The sequence below is a fragment of the Tachypleus tridentatus genome, chromosome 6 (genome assembly GCF_004210375.1).
Source record: "Tachypleus tridentatus isolate NWPU-2018 chromosome 6, ASM421037v1, whole genome shotgun sequence".
NCBI classification, from domain to species: Eukaryota; Metazoa; Arthropoda; class Merostomata; order Xiphosura; family Limulidae; genus Tachypleus; species Tachypleus tridentatus.
Window position 1 is genome coordinate 59,671,890 of NC_134830.1, and position 20,025 is coordinate 59,691,914.

At 31.0% G+C, this 20,025-nt stretch overlaps 2 protein-coding genes across 17 annotated transcripts in view; both read left to right on the forward strand.

The window, feature by feature from the left end:
- The window catches only part of LOC143252635 (dnaJ homolog subfamily B member 6-like), a 74,781-nt gene extending 64,621 nt beyond the window's left edge, over positions 1 to 10,160 (forward strand). For all 7 annotated transcript variants that reach the window (XM_076505045.1, XM_076505042.1, XM_076505048.1 and 4 more), the window contains 3 exons: positions 1,214 to 1,316; positions 3,013 to 3,111; positions 6,203 to 10,160. In XM_076505045.1, coding sequence (XP_076361160.1) covers positions 1,214 to 1,316; positions 3,013 to 3,111; positions 6,203 to 6,311 — 311 coding nt within the window. In that variant the 3' untranslated portion in view covers positions 6,312 to 10,160. The remainder of the gene's footprint in view (positions 1 to 1,213; positions 1,317 to 3,012; positions 3,112 to 6,202) is intronic.
- Positions 10,161 to 14,501: 4,341 nt separating this feature from the next.
- LOC143252636 (protein boule-like) overlaps positions 14,502 to 20,025 on the forward strand; it is a 48,853-nt gene continuing 43,329 nt past the window's right edge. For all 10 annotated transcript variants that reach the window (XR_013029087.1, XR_013029089.1, XR_013029090.1 and 7 more), the window contains exon 1: positions 14,502 to 14,642. Coding sequence is in view for 6 of the 10 variants with exons in the window: in XM_076505049.1 (XP_076361164.1) it covers positions 14,640 to 14,642 (3 nt within the window). In the remaining 4 variants the exon portion in view is untranslated. The remainder of the gene's footprint in view (positions 14,643 to 20,025) is intronic.

The following is a 20,025-nucleotide window of genomic DNA, read 5'->3' on the forward strand; positions in this document are numbered from 1 at the left end:
GTACACAGTTTGGAAACTACTGGTCCACAGTCCATATCCTTGTTTTGCTTTCATTGATGCTAAAGCCTGGAAGTCTGTGATTCAATGAACTGTTATGATGTAATTAACAAAAATAAAAGGCTAAAAAAGTATGTACTGTCTCTGATCAAATTATTCATGTGCGTTAGAAAGTCTGAACACTAACACTGAGGAGTATGCTGGAATTGGTGGCAACTGCCCATTGTAGAAAAACGTGTAGAGGATGGCATTGATAAACTGTGTGTGTATATACTTTAAGATGTTTAATACTTATTTCAGACCTTATATGGCTTTTTATTGTAGCTGCTGGCATTTTTAATTACTGAAAGTCTAGTTTGTTATTAACACTAAATTCTGGAATTGGTTGAGTTACAAAGGGTATCAAAGTTTCTAGTATTCATGTTAACAACAACAAAAACCACATTTTACTGCCAGAAGAACCTGTCTATCAATAGTGTCTGGTGATGCATATTTTAACAGGGTTATCCAGACTATGTTCCTCTTGGTCAAAATAGAAGTGCCAATGTTCAGGTAGTTACAACATTTGTTGTGTTACACTGGCAAGTGAAGTTCATTAAGCCTTGATAAGTCATTTCTGTTGACAGAATTTGTGAAAACAATGGAAAAACTGCTTTGCAGAGCTGAAGGATCAGTTCTTGTATTGCACGTGTGTAGTTACTAGTGTGCATTATGTGAACTTTTGGGTGGAAGTATGTATTTTACTCCTTCATAACCTGGAAACCAGTGTGAATGTGGCTATGCTTGTGGGCACTTCAGAATGGAAATATTGCATGGAGTTCAAATTTATTCAGAATTAAGAAAGAAAAAGGAACTTAAGTTTTGTTTGGGAATTAACCCACCAAACTTGTCTCCCTGACTCTCAAACTGGGTGTTAATATAATTGAATGACTCTTACATTATGTCACTTCTTAACTTTTCTCATTTTAATTACTAATGGGTTTAATTCTATACCAAAGTCAAGCCAAGTACAAAAATTAGCTGTTCTCATTTCATTCCAAAATAATGCTGTGAAACTTGTAATTTTCATATTATTATGCTACTCTCCACTGTAAACAAATCTAGAATCTAGAGACTATGTTTATGCTTTAATTTAATTTAATAGCAAGATCTAAAGTATTGAATTTTTAACATGATTTGTTTTAATAATTTGTGATTTATTAATGTTTTGATGTAGCTGCCATTCATAGAAGAGAAGATGCTCTAATGGGTTTGCCAAAATTTGGGTTTAGATTTGGAGCTTTTCCTGATCTCTGCAGTAGTCCAAGTCTCAGTCATGGGTAAGCAAAATTTGTATTAACTAGGTTTTATCTGCAGTAGAGGCACAGATGCCAGTTCTTAGGCAGTAATTTCCTGAACCTTTTTCTGTATTAGAATATGAAATAGAATAGCTGGTACTTCAATGAAAGTAAATCTTTATATTTCAGGACATAAGTTTACTTGTACCTTACAATTTTAAGGAATACCATCAGGTAACATAGAAAAGCTGAATTAATAGTTTCTTACAAAAATGGGTATTGTGTTTGTCCCTATCTATGTATGTAATCCACATATCTGTGCCATCTATTGAATACCACCATGAACATACATTAAATTTCTTCTTTTGTAGATGTTTTTGGTATTCAAAATTCAGACAGAAAAATAACCTGCATTATGTAGAACAACCATTTCTTTGTAATAGAACATAATTCTAAATAAAAGCACTCTTTTTCACAACAACTTTCACTAGGACTGTATGTGAGAGTTAATTATCTTTTCTGATGTGATTTTTAAATGTGGTACTGAAAAACTGGAGTTCTGAAGTTAGTCATTTTTTTAATGAACAGTTTCACTTTTAATATATAAAAACATTACAGTTTATATCTCTTAAAAGTTCTGAAAATTTTGAACACTGTATATTGTGAATCATTTGATGTAATGACTAAAGAGCACAATCTTGACACTTTTCAGTGAGGTGTGAATATTACAATTAGTAATTTCTAGCACAAACAGCTGCACATAGGGCAGTGCTTTTGTTAATGATGCTAAATAGTTTAGAAGTTATGCACTGTGGTTGTTATGTATTTTTAAAAATTTAATATGGTGTTACCAATCTTATAAAAGTCTTATGAAGCTTTTTATACTTTAAGTTTTATTTTTCTCTTGTGTAACATCAGTTTTAATGTTTTACTGTTTTGTGTTATTTAATTATAGAATATTTTCTTAACCTTTAACCTTACAACACTTAAACCACTTGTTTGACTTTTTCATTAGATCATCTTCTATATTATTATCACTAATAATTTTTAAAGACTATCTTCTTCATAACTTACATTTTTGGTGTTCACACACACACAAGACTTTGTCAGACTAGTGTTTTTCTCGTGGTTAGTTTTTCATTAACTTTAGCTTTTATAACCTATTTTTGTTTACTACTACAAACATCAGTATCATCCACTCTACTAATGAGTTAAATTGTGTTGAAAAAATGATACTTTTACTCCTCCATCTTTTGTCCTTGCTATCCATCCACTTTCAAATAAACATTTTAGTGTAATGTTTGTTATTGGGAATAGCAAACTCCTTCATCAGCTACTTTAATATTAAAGCTAGTAAATTGTTTCTAAGCATTTTTTACCTTTAGTTATTCTTGTGGTATAACATTAGCAGTAGGCATATTACACATTTTTTAACACTGCATTCTTTATCTAGTCACTTGGGAATTATAAAGAATTAGCAAAATGTTTAATAGTAGTATCCTAACAACACTGTTTGCCATACTATAACAATACTAATACTGTACACAATTACATTTTTTAACATTGTATTCTTTATATAGTTCCTTGGGAGAATTTTTAAAGTTTATAATAACAGTATTATAATCACTGTTTATCATACTATAAAAGCACTATTACTATTATTATACATATTTTTGATTCTTGAAAATTCCTGAGTGACTAGATCGGTGATAAATTGTATTGTTTATTTGTAACATAGATTCAGCACTAGTTTTAATGATGGTCCACCAAAAACAGGAGTTAGGAGGACAACAACATCCACACGATTTGTAAATGGAAAAAAGATAGAAAAGAAGAAGTAAGTTTTAATAATTGGATATAACCAATGAGAGGCATTTATATTATCTTGTTTATAACCCATTATATTAATAAAACAAGGATGACTATAATTGTTTTTGGACATTGCTTTATAAAATGCTTAATATTGGTTCTAGGACAGTTTGCTACTGAACATTTCCTTCCTGGACATTTTGTTTACTGGTCAACTCACTTCTGGTCTTTTTGTCACTAGGGTATCTTGCTACCTGTTCCAGTTATGTATAAATGACTCATTGTGGCTTGACAGCTATTTGAGGCAGTGACTTGACAGATAAACTCAGCATTTTGTTTGTGGAATTGCTCATGGCTTGAATTATTTTTAAAAAGTTCAAATTTTTTAACTTGTACAATTGTTTCTCAAATAAATTAATATATCAAATATTTTACTGACTAGAGAGTTTGTCTAAGGGACTAATATTGATGAAATATTTTTTTATTTTATGATCATAAGTTAAATATGTAAGGGAGAATATGATGTAAAATTACTAAGTAGTAAAATGACCTGTTTGCAAAATGATTGTTAATGAGCTGGCAGATAGCAAAATATCCAAACACCTTAATATCCAACAGTTGGCATCTCAGCATCTGTGTTAACGTGCATATCAGGTGGTACATTAATATTGTTGGTTTTTAGCGTTAAAATAAGTAATTAATTCCTTTCTATTTTGCACCTTGAGTATATACTTACTCTGAGTTTGAGTCAAAACACACTAAACCTAAAGCCTCAATGTCAGTTTTAAATTTCTAATGGAAATATTTTATTGTAGTATTTGCCAACTGTTATGGTAGGCTTAATATCTTTATCAGACATAGCTGAATGTTTTTCTTCCTTTACTGCAGCATTAAAGTAGTTTACTGGTCAAAGCAGCATAACCCTGATTTATACATGTTTAAGTGAGATACATTGGAGTTTCCATGATTCCTTTTTTTACACAGTAAAAGGAAATTTTCATATTTGTTGGTTCTCTAAAGTTGATGTGCTATTTTAAATGTAATTCTATGTCTTACCTTACCCATTTTAGCTGTAATTCTATGTCTCTACCTTACCCATTTTAGATGTAATTCTATGTCTCTACCTTACCCATTTTAGATGTAATTCTATGTCTCTACCTTACCCATTTTAGCTGTAATTCTATGTCTTACTCACTTCATACTTCATTTAGTAACTTGATCCTCTTCACAGATTGTTATTAAATTTTAATTTATGAAAACATGACATTGCTTCTGTTAGGCAACTGCTACTAATCTTTGCATTAACTCAGTGCTGTGACCTAATTATTTTGTGTTACTGTTACAAACCACATTCTATGTATTGTAACGGTAAGACAGGTTACTCATGGATGCATTTGACTCCAACAACATCCATCATTTTCGCTGAAACTGCTCCTACATTAGAATATTTTCAGAAACCTTAAGGGGTCATTGCTTTGCAAATAAATTATTCTTGGTGTGTGCATGAATGTACACGATACTTAATATCACAATTGCATTATCATTGAATACAGCATTCAGATTTAGTGGGAAATTAATTTTGTGTGAGGAATTATAATGACTGTGAAGTTAAACTTGAGAAGGTTAGACTTATTCCACAAGATGTGATATCCACTAAACACCTCTAGTGCAAAAGACACTTTGAGCCAGATAGTCTGATTAAACAATCACCCCCCCCACTCTCTGTTAAGCATATGGTGACACACTTTTAATTTTTTTCATACTTTTAATTTCATTTTTGTGTGGTTTGAAGTTTTAAAAGCTTTTTGTGCATATGTGGTTATGCCTTTTGTACTTTCCTACTTCTAATTTCATTTTTATACAGGCTAATGAAGCTTTAAAAACTTGTACATTACTCTTAATTATGTAGATAAAATTACATAACATTAGCTTAAGGAGGCATGGAAACTTCATACCTTTTGGATTTTGAGAAACAATAGAGATTCATAATTACATGCAAATTAGTTTTAACTGAAGAATGGAGTAATTATAATTTTAAAATAAGTTAACTGATGCAATGTTCTTTATTCCCCTGATGTAATATTGACCAATCAGATAAAGACCACCATTAAATCTGTTTTGATCATTCTTGAAACTAATCTGATAATAACCATAAGCTTATTTTTAACTTTTTGCACTTGTTTGAAGAAAGTGCAAAAAAGACATTTTCTCATTCATAGAGAAACTTTATTGTATAATCTTGCAGAACCAAATCTGATGTCTTGTATGTGGTTTGATACTGTTAAACTAAATGTTTTATTTTCTGTAACATAAAACCAAGAAATAATGTTGGTATTTTGGGCTTTCTTGTCAAAAAATATTTCCACGTTTTTAATATATAAATTTGAAAAGAAACCCACTTCTTAAAGTACTGAAAGTAGTTAATTAATTGCACTATAGTATTAATTAGAAAACTCAAAATTACTTATTAACAGTTTCAGTTGTTAATTCTTTACACATCTGTGTGTCTTGTTCCATTAGAGCAGAATTTCTCCTGTCAAAAACAAATCATGGTTGGGAACACGTTAGAGTTAATGTCATTTACATTAGGGTTAATGTAAATGACACATGATCTAGTGTATTATTTTACACTTGCACTCAAGCTAGATTAATTTGAAGCGTTTTATTTGACAATTTTTTGTTAAGCCAAGTTCAGAAGTTTATAATTCTTACATTTTTGTTTGGAAAATATAAAATTCTAAATAAATTTAAAAAAACATGAAACAACAAATAAATTTTTAAAAATGTAAAAGAAACAAGGTTTTTTTTAGTTCTCTGTGCATACTAGAGCTACTTATACTTAGAAAAGAACATTAAATATTTTTAATAAGTCTGATTGAGTCTCTCAACTTTGTACATCCCAAAAAATTAATTTAGTTTTCAAATATACATTATAGAACACAAAAATGTCTTGTGGGTTAGAAGAGAATATAACAAAACTACTATAATTTATCCAGCTTTCTACATAACCTATAAATAACTTGAAAAAATTTCAGTTGATTCCAAGTATGTGGATTTTGTGTTTCATTATAATTTGGTAAAGTGCCTGTTCACATGCTTTTTGTCATTTATTTTTATAGGGTTACAGACAATGGTGTAGAGACAGTGACAACTTATGAAGATGGAATGTTAAAGTCCAAAACTGTCAATGGAGTTCCTCAAGCATTGTCTTCTCAACAGTCAAAGTAGCAAATTTAACTGCTTGATGTCATTGGAAAATGTTTGGAAATGTTCCATCCATGTGTCAGTTGTAGATTTTATTGACGGTTTAGCATTTTGAGTGTTTATCAAACCTGAGGGATGGGTCATTTAAGTAAATATCTATATTAAGTTTTTCTGTTAGTATATTTAACTGTTTGTATATACATCTAGAAGACCAAGTCAGCTGAAAGTTTATTGTAGGTGTAATGAAGCTGTTTGCTAATCTCTGTTTTAGAAGTTCAGGTTTTTCAGTAAAACATTGAAAGCTCTGACAGAAGTCTGTTATATATTAATTTAGTCAATTCCTTGTAAGAATGTCAGTTTTTGAATACTTATTTTTTCTTGAAAGATCAGCAAATGTGATGGACCCATATTTAGGAAAACACCTATCTTTTTTCAGAATTAAGTTTTGTTTAAGATAATAAGTAGGAGCATTTATGTCCTGCTGATTTTCTGTGTGGCTTGTATTGTTTAAACTGCATATGTGCATACTTCTTTGTTCCTGGCTAATTAATGCAGTTAGTGTTTACAAGATAGTGCATCATGAGAGTCCGTGTAAGTTATACAGTTTGGGTACTTTCATCAATGTACTACAAAACCTCCATGTGTTTGTTTAAAATGTCATAGCAAAATTTATTGTCTTGATTCATTCTTCATGACGTAATCATTACGTGAAACATGCGTAATTGTATTGGATGATATATCTTGCTTCACAATCAGCTGAGAACTAAAGTTTCTGACTTCTGGTTCTAATTGGCCTGGATAAAACAGTGACAAGAAATATTAACTAAAGAGTTTGCATATTTCTAGATTCACTAATTTTTTGTGTTACAGTTTTGAAAAGTGTCTAACAGTGATGTCGAGAAAATCCACTTGTAGAGAAATATATATGCAAAAATGGCTTGTTTGGGCTGTGAAAATATTTTTACGTAAAATATTTTCTACGTAAAATATTTTCTCAACCCAAATGAGCCGTTTTTGCATATATAGTGTCTAACAGTGTTTAAACAATAGACTTAGCATTTTGTGCAAATGTTCAATTGTAGTTAAAAAGAAAATGTGAACATGTGTGAGGGAACCCCTTAAGATAAGATTAAGCTTGTGTTTGTACAAATTTATGGATAGAAAATTTTCCAGATGGAAAGAAAGACATTTTTAGAATGTTTAATGTCAGTTGTTTATATAACAGTCATATGTTTCAGGTAGGCATTGTGTTTCAATGAATGTTTATTTTCCTAGCTGGTTTTCAGTTGCTTTGTGTCTTTAAATCACATTTTTTTTTAATTCAAATGCATCAAAGTTTATTATCAAGATGAATATAGAAAAGTAGCATGTGGTTGTTATGTTGTAATATTTTGGTATTGAGTGACATTCAAGCATAAAACAAGCATTTGACTCTTAGGGTTATTTATTGGGTTTTTCCATTAATAAAGTTTGCTCACACATACTAGAGAAATACCTACTGTAAAAAGTGCCAAATCTATTATGCTCAGACTGTTCTCATACTTAATTGTGTATGGTTGGTGGTTTTAAATAATAGGTTTAACCACCAACTAAGTAAAAAGATATGCTTGGTATATGTACCATAGAGTTGTAAACTTTGTATTATTATGGTACTTACAGCTACACTGGGAAAGTTGAGGACCTAATCTTATGTCAAACTTTTTCAAAATACTTTTTGATAATGATGCATAATGAGTGGTGTCAGATAAACATTTCTTGATCTTATAGTTTGTTCTCTGGAGGAGGGGAAATAAAGTGGTAAATTTTTGTAGTAGTTATACAGAGTCCATGGTGTAAAATTGCAAATATGGGCATTTATGTTTAAGAAATCAGTCAGATAGATTAATCTTCTTATAGTTTGGTTGAAAAAATAAGTTACAGTTGTGATTGGTTCAGTCATTATTGTGTCACAAATTGGCAGCTATAAATAAATATTACAAAAACTGTGATAAATTTAATTTTATAATATTTTATTCATTGTGTAGGATGGTGTTGGAAATGGAAAAATGTGCTTTTTTCTGACTGCATATGTGTGTGCTTTATCTAAGACAAGTTTTTAGTTTTTGTAAATATTAATTTTATTTAAATATTCATTTGTATAATAATCTAAACACAAATAACCATTTTTAGTTTCTCTTTAATTGATTAATAGAACATTTTTAGAGGATGGGTATTAATATAGTTTTCTAGGACGGTGTAGTAATGTTAGGTATGATTTAAGTTAGACCTAACTTTCTTCTTGATTACAGAAAAATTAAGAGTTTCATTTGAAATTAATAAAAAATTTTAACACAAGTTAAAAGGCTGTGGTAAAATATTGTGAGGTACAGATTTTTGGATCTTAAAAAAGATTGAATGATTTAGAAAGTATTTTAAAACACTTCAAGGAAGCTTGTTTAGAAAATCATAACATTGATATAAAAGTTAATGGGTTCCTACTAACACTAGTTAATTCTATAAAAATATTATAGTCTATTAAACTTACATGTATTCAAACATTTTCACTGTGATATCAATAATAGTTGAAATTATTTTACCACTTGTCTTTGGTTCAGACATTGTTTTAACAATTTTTCTGATTTCTGAAAATAGTACAGACTGTTATATTCTATGGGAGTAACAGTGTGTGAATTTATGTATTGAAACAGCCCATAATCAGGTGATTACTTACCCTATGTAGATATCAAATTGTGACTTATTGCATACTAAGTGCATCAAGCTATTATTTGTTGTTTTGTGCTTTTCAGTTCATTTTTGTTATACCACAGAAACTACTCTTAGAATTAACCACATATGAACTGGTAGTTAAAAGTATAATGTAATTATTAATTCACATAATTTTTGTGTCTGTGAAGTTGTTACTGTTACTTCTTGAAGTTATTGTTAGTGTGGTTTCAAAAATCATGAAAAATTCTATTAAAGACAATGTCAAACATTTAACTTTAATTGGTGGTGTTATATTTTATATGGACTGGCACAGTAGAATATTTATAGTGAGATCCAACTGAATATTTGTGACACAATTAGGAAGAATAGATGCAAGAATTAATGTAAGCAGAGAAAACCATGAACTTGTGTGATCTGGTTGAGCCTTCATCAGGTTTTTACTTCTGAAATGTACTATTAAAAATCATGCATCCAACTGCCAAACACTGTAGTGTGATAGCTTAAGTTTTTTTTTTTTTCTCAAATAAAATATGATAGATTAATGAAAAATTGAATAAATATAATGATAAATTTAGTAATTAGAACATGAAACTGTAGGCTTAATATTTGTTTGTGATGTTTTTTATCTCTTACAGGTTTTGTACTTAGACTGAAATTGTGACAGTTGAATTTCTGTTTCATTTTAGTTTATCTTGAAGATAAGAGATGGGGTTTGTTTTTCTACTGTTTGTTCATGTTGGTTTTATTAACGTGGGTTTCAATCAAGCAGTGAGCAATGTCATTTTGATTAACATTAAGAAGGAAGATAAAATGTACTGATTTTGTAGGGCACACACGTCTGGTCATTTTCATCATGACCAGTGGTTTTATTGCTTTAACAAAAGATCTATGACTTTTGTGTTTTACTCCACCTTCAATTGTAAATTGTTGTTGTTCAAACAACAGTTTTTTTTTTTCCATCACTAACAATAGTAAGAATGATGTATCAATAATGTAGTACATGAAAGAACTGTTGGGCAAAAAGGTAACCCATCTTTTGTCACTGCCAACCTTGGTACATAAGGGGAATATTTTATTGGGCTAGTATGTGTATTTGATAGTGCTGTGATTTTGTTATTTAACTTGTACTTTAAAGTGGTTTTTTTAAATAAAAAGTATGTATTGAAATTTAAGAGTTTGGCTTCCTTTTCTATTGCATACAAGTTGATATTGAGAAACATAATTATGTGATGTGAAAATACTAAACTTTTTGACAGATATTTGTATATTAAATCAAAATCAGTGATCCTTAAACTAGAAAATGTTGGTATAGACAATTTACGTTTTCATAAATTGCCTTCACTATAAGACTTAAAATTAATTTTGAGCTTTTAAATATGTTGTACAGGTCTGTATTTTAACATAAATGCACTATACGGTTTGTTACATTTCGCTTCATGTATTTTTTCGAAGAGGAGGATATCAAAATCCTATTTACATGATACAATTTTAAAGAGAATTTTAAACATTTTTCAAATAAATTTGAGTAAATGTATTTTGTGCAACACTTATTTTTAATATAAAATGTTTGTAAGTAGTGGAGTCAAGAAGATAAAATATTTGACGAATATTTGATATACATGTTCAAAATATTCTGTTTATTGTCTACACTATTGATAAATATATTTCAAATTGCAAATGTCACGATGTTTTCATCCTTTGCAGTAATGACTCTAATACGCACATAACACACAATTCATTATCCTCAAAATGTAAGTCAGTGCCAAGACCCACTTTATATCTCAAACATGGTCCTACAATTTTAAAAAGTCGTACATATATTTTATAATTATAAAGATATTGTTGAACCTTCAGTGTGATCTTGTTCCTTAAGTGTAATCACTAAAAGTTAAGTTGGTGGACACCAAGCCTTTCTGGCGAATATGATCAAAATTGGATATTTATATCATTACTCTTTTTTTCCTGCTTTCTGTGTAAATATTATAGATGTTACATCATCATGACAATAAACTCCACGTAGTAAACCTATTTAAATTGAAATATACTGACAACATTATATTTATAAAAGTTTTTTTAATAATATAATAAAACAGATTTTAAACACAAGACACATTTTATTGAGATTGATGCACCAGATTTTTGTTTAAAATACCTTTATTCAGAGGGATTACAGCAAGTTTAACTGAATATACAAAACTATGCTCCTATAATTTAAATAAGTAATTTATTTTACCACAGTATTTAGTTAAAATATACCAATGATAAACAGAAGCAGCAACCTAAAAAGTAAGTTGATTTTCAGTAAAGTAGAAATATTAATTTTTCTCTTTTTCATTTGTCTAAAGTTTAGAAGTTAAATCGTGCGAAATACACATTTGAGTATATTCTCTTGATTTTAAAAGTTGCAACAGTGCTTACCGATCATATATGCAGGTGTATTTGTTTTGTCTCTGGATTCCGCACAAAGCTACATTAGGGATATTGCTTTACCCGCCCCTAATGTGGAGTGTTAGGTTAGAGGGAAGACACCTACTTACCACTATCGACCGTCATCTCTTGGGCTACTCTTTTACCAATGAATTGTGGGATTGCCCGAACATTTATAATGCTCCTAAGGCTGATAAGACAAACATGTTTGGTGGGACAGAAGTGTTTGTGTGTAAAACATTAATGTACTGTAGATGTAGAGATGCCAACCATTACGATTTTGGTGTATACATTACGACTATATGCTCATACAGACAAATATTAGGACTAGTTGCAACTTCCAAATTATTATAGATTATATAGGCCTATACAATAAAGTGATAAATTGTTCCCCTAGGGCTTTAAAGGGGTGAAAAGAAAATTTCTAGAGAGATACAAATAGATTTTGATAATAAATAAAAGACATAGCCCAAATGGCTACTTGCGATAATCGTGCTTGAAATAAAAAAAACTATTTGTATCTCCGACGTCTACCAATAGTTTGCGTGCGGTGCTTCTCCATACTGGGTACGTGTGGGTATCCATAGTTACGTCATCAGTGCTTGTCAGCCAATCAGCACTCGTATAGATGGGTATTTATCGTTTTCTAAGCGGCATAGAAACACCAATGCGATCGTTCACTATATGGAAAAAAGAGGCCTTGTTCACCAGATTGTCTTGTTTCTGGCAAATCTAAAAGGACTAAAACTCTGAATTAAAAATTTAGGAAAGAGTATAGTGCAAAATATCCGGTCATTGGATCAAAAGTCAGTGATAGTCATACGTTTTGTACAGTTTGTCACATCGATTTTTATGTGGCGCATGGCGGGATAAACGATTGTTCCAGACATATAAAATCAGCATCTCACCAACAAAAGGCTGAGGCGAAGACAAAAGCGATGCAGATAACGACATTTATGAGTAAGAATTCAGAATATGAAAACATAAATGCAGAAGTGATGTTCACGCAATTCGTCATTGTTCATAATTTACGTCTAGCTGTAGCCGATCATGCAGGACATCTATTCAGAAAAATGTTCTCAGACTCTGATATAACAAAAAAATATGGCTGTGCTAGAACCAAAACTACAGCCATTGTACAAATGTTGGGTTGTGAAGATGACAAAATGATTTCAAGCATACTTACTAACAGTGTAGCCACAAATGTATCCACAGACATGGATGACTCAAAACAGTATCCAGTGGTTGTACGATATCTGTACGGGCTCTATCTTCAATCATTATGCTCAGTCATTTGAAATAGTTGGCGTCTTTGTATACATTATTCAGTTACCAAATGTAATTTACGAACGTTTATGTATACATTGTGTATTGTTGGTGAGAGTAGAATGCGACATATATGAGGGTATGATGGATAACTGACTACACCTATCCATTAAATTTTCTACAATGAGATTTCTACTTGTTATTTTAATGCATTGTACTCCGTATTTTTAAATAATTTATGTAAGTTATGAATCCTGAACGTAGTAGTATGTCACGAAAAAAAATATCATTAAGTTATACGAACAAATTCAATTTTAGTATCGGCTAGATGAGGAAAATAGCTTTCTGCGTATTTTAAAAATTATTTGTTAAAAAGTTAATTGATTTAAGATAGATTAAATAGTTACATATATGTTTAATTATGTGTGTGTAGATGTTTTCTTATTGTAAAGCCACATGAGACTCTTTGTGGTGTTCACTGAGGGGGAATCGAATCCTCTGAATTTAGTACTGTAAATCCTCATACTTGTCGCTGTACTAACAGGGAACAATTAGTTACGACTGAAATCTTCAAACTACTTTTTCAGTGTGAAATGTGTCACAAATAAACGTTACGTTTTCTTTAAAATACCTCTGAGAAGCTTTTAAGGAACATTTTTATGAGTTTTATTTATAATAATTATGTACAAATATAACTAAAGACATACCAAGACTTTTCTGAGATAATCCTAGAGGACTTAGTAAATAGTGTTCGAAAAATTTGCGAACCGGTTTCGAAAATGTTATTGCTAGATGAGGCCAGGTGGTTAAGGCACTTGAGTCGTAATCTGAGGATCGCGGGTTCGAATCCCCATCACACCAAACATGTTTACCTTTTCAGCTGTGGGGAGGTTATAATTCTCGGTCATTCCCACTATGCGTTGGTAAAAGAGTAGCCCAAGAGTTGGCGGTTGGTAGTGATGACTAGCTGTCTTCCTTCTAGCCTTACACTGTTAAATTAGGGACGTTAGCGCAGATAGCCCTCGCGTAGCTTTGCGCGAAATTCAAAACAAACCTCACCAAACTGCCAGATTAACTAACGTGTGGTACTCGTAGTATAAACAAAGTATTATAGATTTTCTACACAAATATGAATATATCATTTTTTAGGGCATAGTGGTTCTTAGAACTGCTCTGAGTTTTTTGTTTGTTCTTTTTTTCAAATACAATTATTTATCTCATAGCTCCGTAATCACTTGAAAGATATGAGATCTAATAACAATTTTTGGCTCAGGAGGTCAAAATCTTTTAATTAATATTTTTAGTAATGTCCAAGGTCTCGTATATTAATTTATTCTAATACTGCCTGAAAGAATTTCAGTTTGAGGGTTGAATGTAGAGGTGACGACGATTAACAAAATTGAATCAGGTATAGGCGCACCCAACCCATGGTATTGCTGGCACACAAAAATATAGCTAATTAAAAGGAAGTAGAGGTCTTGTAGATTAATTTTCATAAATTATTTCCAAAAGAATTTCAAGCGCCGTGGTAACTAAGGATTCCAGTTTGTTTAAATCATTAAAGTATTGCAAAAAAGAAAAAGTAGTATTTATTATAATTAAAAAATTATAACGTCGGATAATGTTTTGAGAAGGAAAATAAATTTGACCACAACTTCTTTTAAAAACGTATTTTCTGCTAAAATTGTTATAGTGTTAATATCAAATGTAGTATTAACTCTTCTATTTGAAAATAAAAAAAACAGCAAACGTAGGCTAAGACACAATAGGTTATTTTGAGAGTTAAAAAACGTGCCCTCATCTCTAAAGCGGAAGGTTAAAAATACCTGGTAAGGCTTTAGGCTTCGCGTTTAGCGGGAGTAATAATATACTTATTATTGTGCTGTCGTGTTGCCGTTTACAGTGGTTGTGAATGCTTTGGTTAGCGACGTAGATTTGTCAACACCATACAATATGGTGAGTCAATATTAAATTGTGATTTTGTGCTATCTTTGCCAGTGTAGTAATAGTAGTTGATTCGATTTTCAAATTAGGTAAACGATTAAGTTTGAAATGAAATTTGATATGTTAATAATGTGTTATAATTAAGTGGTATTTGTTTCGATGTTGAGGGTAAATAGGTTTGCATTTAATGTTACGGAAATTAGAAGTTCAGGTTAATTTGAATTTACTTTCATATTTAAACTAATTTTAATACTCTATTGTTAAATTGTTAGAAGATAATTGTTAAAGTAACTGTTGCAATTAATACTAATAGTTGCAGAACTAAGTTAAAACTTCAGAAGTAAACATTTAATGGAAATTGTTTCGTGGAATGCAGAAGACAGTTTGTGTCTTTAGGCGCCTAAAATTTGATAGATGAATACTACTACTACTAGGTGGCTTTTGTTATTATTCGAAAACATTTAGCCACAAAATTGCTAAATTTTTAAGGTTACTAAAAATCATGTATATTAAATGATGTTGGCTTCGTTAACCAAATAACGTACTCTTAAAATATAATGTTTTATACAGTATCTTAATAATAAATGGGAGTCCAAGTTGATATCACAAATTCTCTGAAATATCTGATCACATTTATAAAATAAACATTTCTGAAAGCTGATTTCTAGAAGACAAATTTTAATTTCATTTTGATAATTTGGTTAACTTAAACTAAAGACAAACATTAATTTAGGCCTAGAACTTAAAGTTAATGTTTCAACCCCAAATGTATTTGTATAAAAATTAGATTAAGCGTTAAAAATATTTATTGATATTACTATTACTAATCCACGTGTTTCGCAATTATGTTGTTCTGTCACTATTTGTGGAAGATCAGCTTAATTATTGTGACGCGAAGTTTACGACCTTGTGCAGTGGAAATCCTGCATTTACGTAACGTGGTAGATTGAATCAGTTTGTCTAAATTTAGAAACCTACTGTAATGCATTGCAAGTATAAAGTTACTGTACAACAGTCATGCATGTAAACAGTAAACTTTGTTCTGTTAGTTATATCTGCAAATGTAATATCGATGAAGTAATATGGAAGCTTTATTATTTATCTTTGTAATCTTCAAGTATAAAAATTTGGCCAACATTTTCTGTTATGATATTATCAGTTTTGTAGAATATAGGTTATCCCAAGACCCTATTGTAAATTTAAGTAAAAACGTTATTAGAAAGGAGAAATTAAGAACTCGTATTACTATACAGGGTGGTCCAAAAACCATTCATTTTGCTTTTTTTTGTGTGTGTAGACAGTTTTTGATACGTAGTACCAAAATTAATTGTCTTTGTATTGTGTGTGTATTGCTCTCATGTGCCCATTAGTGTGAAACAAATGAAAATGAAAACTTCACTGTTATGCAACATTAGAAAAACTAGTTTCTTGGCTACACTCCACATAAACATTGTTTCATCAGTATTTAAATAGTTATAATGTAAACAAGTAAAACATGGCTTTTAATAGGGAGAAAGTATTAAATTTTATAAGTGACACTTGTATTTTTAAATAATGACATTATTGCTAGAATTGGTCACTGCCTGAGGAGAAGCAATGATGTTTGACGTGATGATGTGAAACAAACTGTTTTTATTCTTTGACTATCAACAACAGATGGAGCTACAGAAAATAATATACACACATTTAAGAAAAATTAAAAAATGCACATACACTAATCTCATTGTTTTTTTAGTTTCAAAAAAAAGTCACTGTTGAATGAGTAATGACAAAAGGAATATGGCATGTTATGCTGGAAGTAGAGGGGGAAAAATAACATCAATGAATGTGAATAAACAACTTATTTTATGTAGTTGTAAAAATAGTGTTTGAATTTTTCTAAGATGTGATATTTTATACTATAGGTGCCATATTTAATGGCATACAGGAACTTAAGCTTCATGTAATCATTCCAAGCTTTCAAGAAACTTGTAGTGATCACTGATTATGTGTATAAATGTGTGTGTATTCATTTTATTGTTAACTTTTTGTTTTTCTGGTGCCTTGATGATGAAATTAAACCTTCAGTAAAGTAACTTCTTTAGGTATATGATTGTTTACCTTATAAATGGAGAGTGGATTATGCACTTAATTTCTGGGGTGACATAGAGTTGATTGTATCATCAGTTACCTGAGAAATAGTTTTGACCTTAAATCAATAGCTTGGTTAGTTAATGCACTACTAGGCTTAATGGCATAATGATCCTTGTACCATTCTGTTTATGTAATAAATTGAATACTTTGAGAAATATTTATATTTGTGTACTTAAAAAATGCTAACTTTTTATACACATTTCAAGTATTTTATGACATGATGATGTACTTCTAATCTTTTTTTTCTTTTTTGTTCCTGGATACAGGTTATATTGTAATGTGTTCTATCATTAGGCAAGTTTTTTTAAACCATTTGTCAATAAATAATTCCAATTCCAGTCCAAGTGTTTAAAATTTAATTTATTTCTTCAATAAATATTTGCTACAGTTACTTTCTCTGTAAGGCTAATTTGAAGAACTACACTTTGCAATGTAAACTATGAAACAAATGTAGGCTAATTTACATATAAACTTCTAGAATTCCATACCTAAGTGATTAACAGGATAGTAGAATAGATATAATTACTCATTTTTAAAATCAAATAACTTTTTTGATACTGAATTTAATTAGTTAATGCCTGTTATCTCTTAGCTTACCAACTGACTGGTATTGAACTTGGAACTGAATCAGTTGATCAGTGCTTATTCATATTTATATTCTACTGTTATTCCTACATATGTGACAGTCTCATTCTGTACAACATATGGAGTTGCAAACTTTTGTTTTTTTTAAGTATTATTTTGTCCAGAAATAAATGTCAGAATTCTCGGGATGACATTTAGAAGCTGAATACTGAGTAACTTATTGTTGATTGGTTTAATCCAATGTTTGTTGCTTACAAGGTGTCTTAATTGTCAGCTGTTTCAACTCAGAGTAAGTTTCACAACCCCCAAGGCAGCATGGACAAGAAGGACTTTCATTTGGTTTTCCTCTATGACTTCAAACTTGGACAAAAGCTACCGAAATTACATGAAACATCAATCAGGAAATCAGCCATGGATCTGTTACTGAATATACAGGTTTCAACGTGGAGATGAAAGTCTTGGCCACGAAGGTCGTGGAAGGAAGCAATCTGATATGAAAACACATTAAAGGAAGCAGTTGAGACAGACCCTCGCACAACAGTATGTTTATGTGTATGTTTTTTTACAGTGAAGTTGCATTGGGCTATCTGCTGAGTCCACCGAGGGGAACTGAACCCCTGATTTTAGTGTTGTAAATCTGTAGACTTACTGCTATACTAGCGGAGGACTCACACAACAGTATGTGCGAACTTACCCAGATGGATTTTCATTTTTGTCAAGCACTCTGACAACTTTTTTGAACAATAAACACTTTCAAAACCAGGCAGCTGCAGAAGAGGCTTTCAGGGAGTTCATTGATCATATAAACTGATTTCAACAGCAGGGGCATAAATAGCATCATTACTCATTGGCAAAAATGTGTTGAAGCAAATGGTGCTTGATTAAAGCATGTTTTACAACATTGGTTTATACTTTTCCAAACTTTGCAGTTCAAAAACAACATTTATTGTTGGACAACCTAATACATTTCACTCTCCCAGTTTTCTATAAAAGCCTTGATTTGCTGTCACCATTAGTACTGCAGTAACAGTAAAAAAATATTGCCATGGTGACAAGATTGTCTGTAATTGCCTCAACTAGCTTAAAGACACATCAAGTATTCCAGTAACTTTTGTTAACACATGAAAATAGTTTACAAAAACAATTCATGAACACTTAATGAGCTGACCAGTAAATACACTTATAATAATCATGAATAATAGCTTACTCTATCAATAAACTAAATTGTAACATTGGAAATGTAGGTCACCATACTGATTCCTTTCTGGATTGTGAAGTCCTTTGAACAGTACTAATATGTAAATAATACACTGTGCTAAACTGCAATTCATTAAGTCTTTTTGGTGTTTTTATTCTTCAAGGATTATGGTATTTAGATGGGATGACCTCTTGTCCCTTTTTCTTTTACATTGTCACTGAACTTAAATGACTCGCAGTACTCACATCTGGAAGCTTAGTGACAGTTTATGTTCTCTTATATGTATCGGTGATGATGTTATGTTGTTACTAGTTTCATTTACTGCTGTTCAATAACTTATAAATAACATTAAAAAATCTTGACCCCCATGTATTTGGTAATGACCAATTGATTTAAAAATGTATGATTGTATTTCTCCATCATAGCCTCGTAAGAGGGATGAAGTGGTATTGTCCTAGTCTGTCTGATACCAAGGATGTGACATATTCACAGACAAAGGTGATTCATAGTTCTGTGCCTGATCTGACTAAATTTCCATATGTACTTCAAATTCTGACAAGTGCATTGACAAGAAGTTTATTTGCTAGCATTATTGCTTCCTGTGTAGGAATAGCATATGCTTCTGGTCATTTGATGAAAGTGTTCATCACAACCATATGGTGTTTCTTTCCCACTGTTACTTTGTGATAGAGGGTCAAGGATATTAACAGCAATGTTTTCAAGTTATGCTCTAACACAGTACTGTTGTAACTGCTTATGCTGTTTCAACAGAAAACTTGTCTGTTGATGGAACAATTCACACTTATTGAGATTTCTCTGACCCCATCATAAGCATTATAAGATGTGTTCACACAACAAATTGTCACTGTCCATTTCCTGCAGTAAGACCACACTTTATTTTTTTGCTGACTTACACTTGCCAATATCCAATGTTGAAAACCATTTTGATCCACATGGAGTGTCCAAGGTACATTCAGTTTCTGGTAGTGGGTATGAATCATTTTTTGTAACTTCATTCGTCTTCTAGTAGCCTGTACAAAACATTGTAGATCTATCCTTCTTCACAATGCAGTGAGTGATGTACAAGGAATAATACTTTAATGTTTATATCACTCACTGTCTTTCATGGTTTCTATTTCTTTAAAAACCTCAGCATATTTTGCAATGGAGAGTCTTTTAGTTAACCGACTTATTGGGGCATGCATCTTCAGCAGCAATCTCACAAAATGTTTCTTTGTTTGGTCTGTATCATGAAGTCTACTGGAGAAGGTATCTAGATGTTCCATAAATCATGTAATCTCTATCAGTGATGAGCTGTACGACTTCTACAGTTTGCTGTACATTTCTTGTAAGAGAAAGGTAAACTGTTTTTATGTGAGGATTGAACATCAGACTTCCTGCATCTTTCTTCAAAGGTGACTGCTTCTGATGTTTTTTGATGTGAAAGAACTACCTGTGCAGCTTTGCATCTTGCTGTGC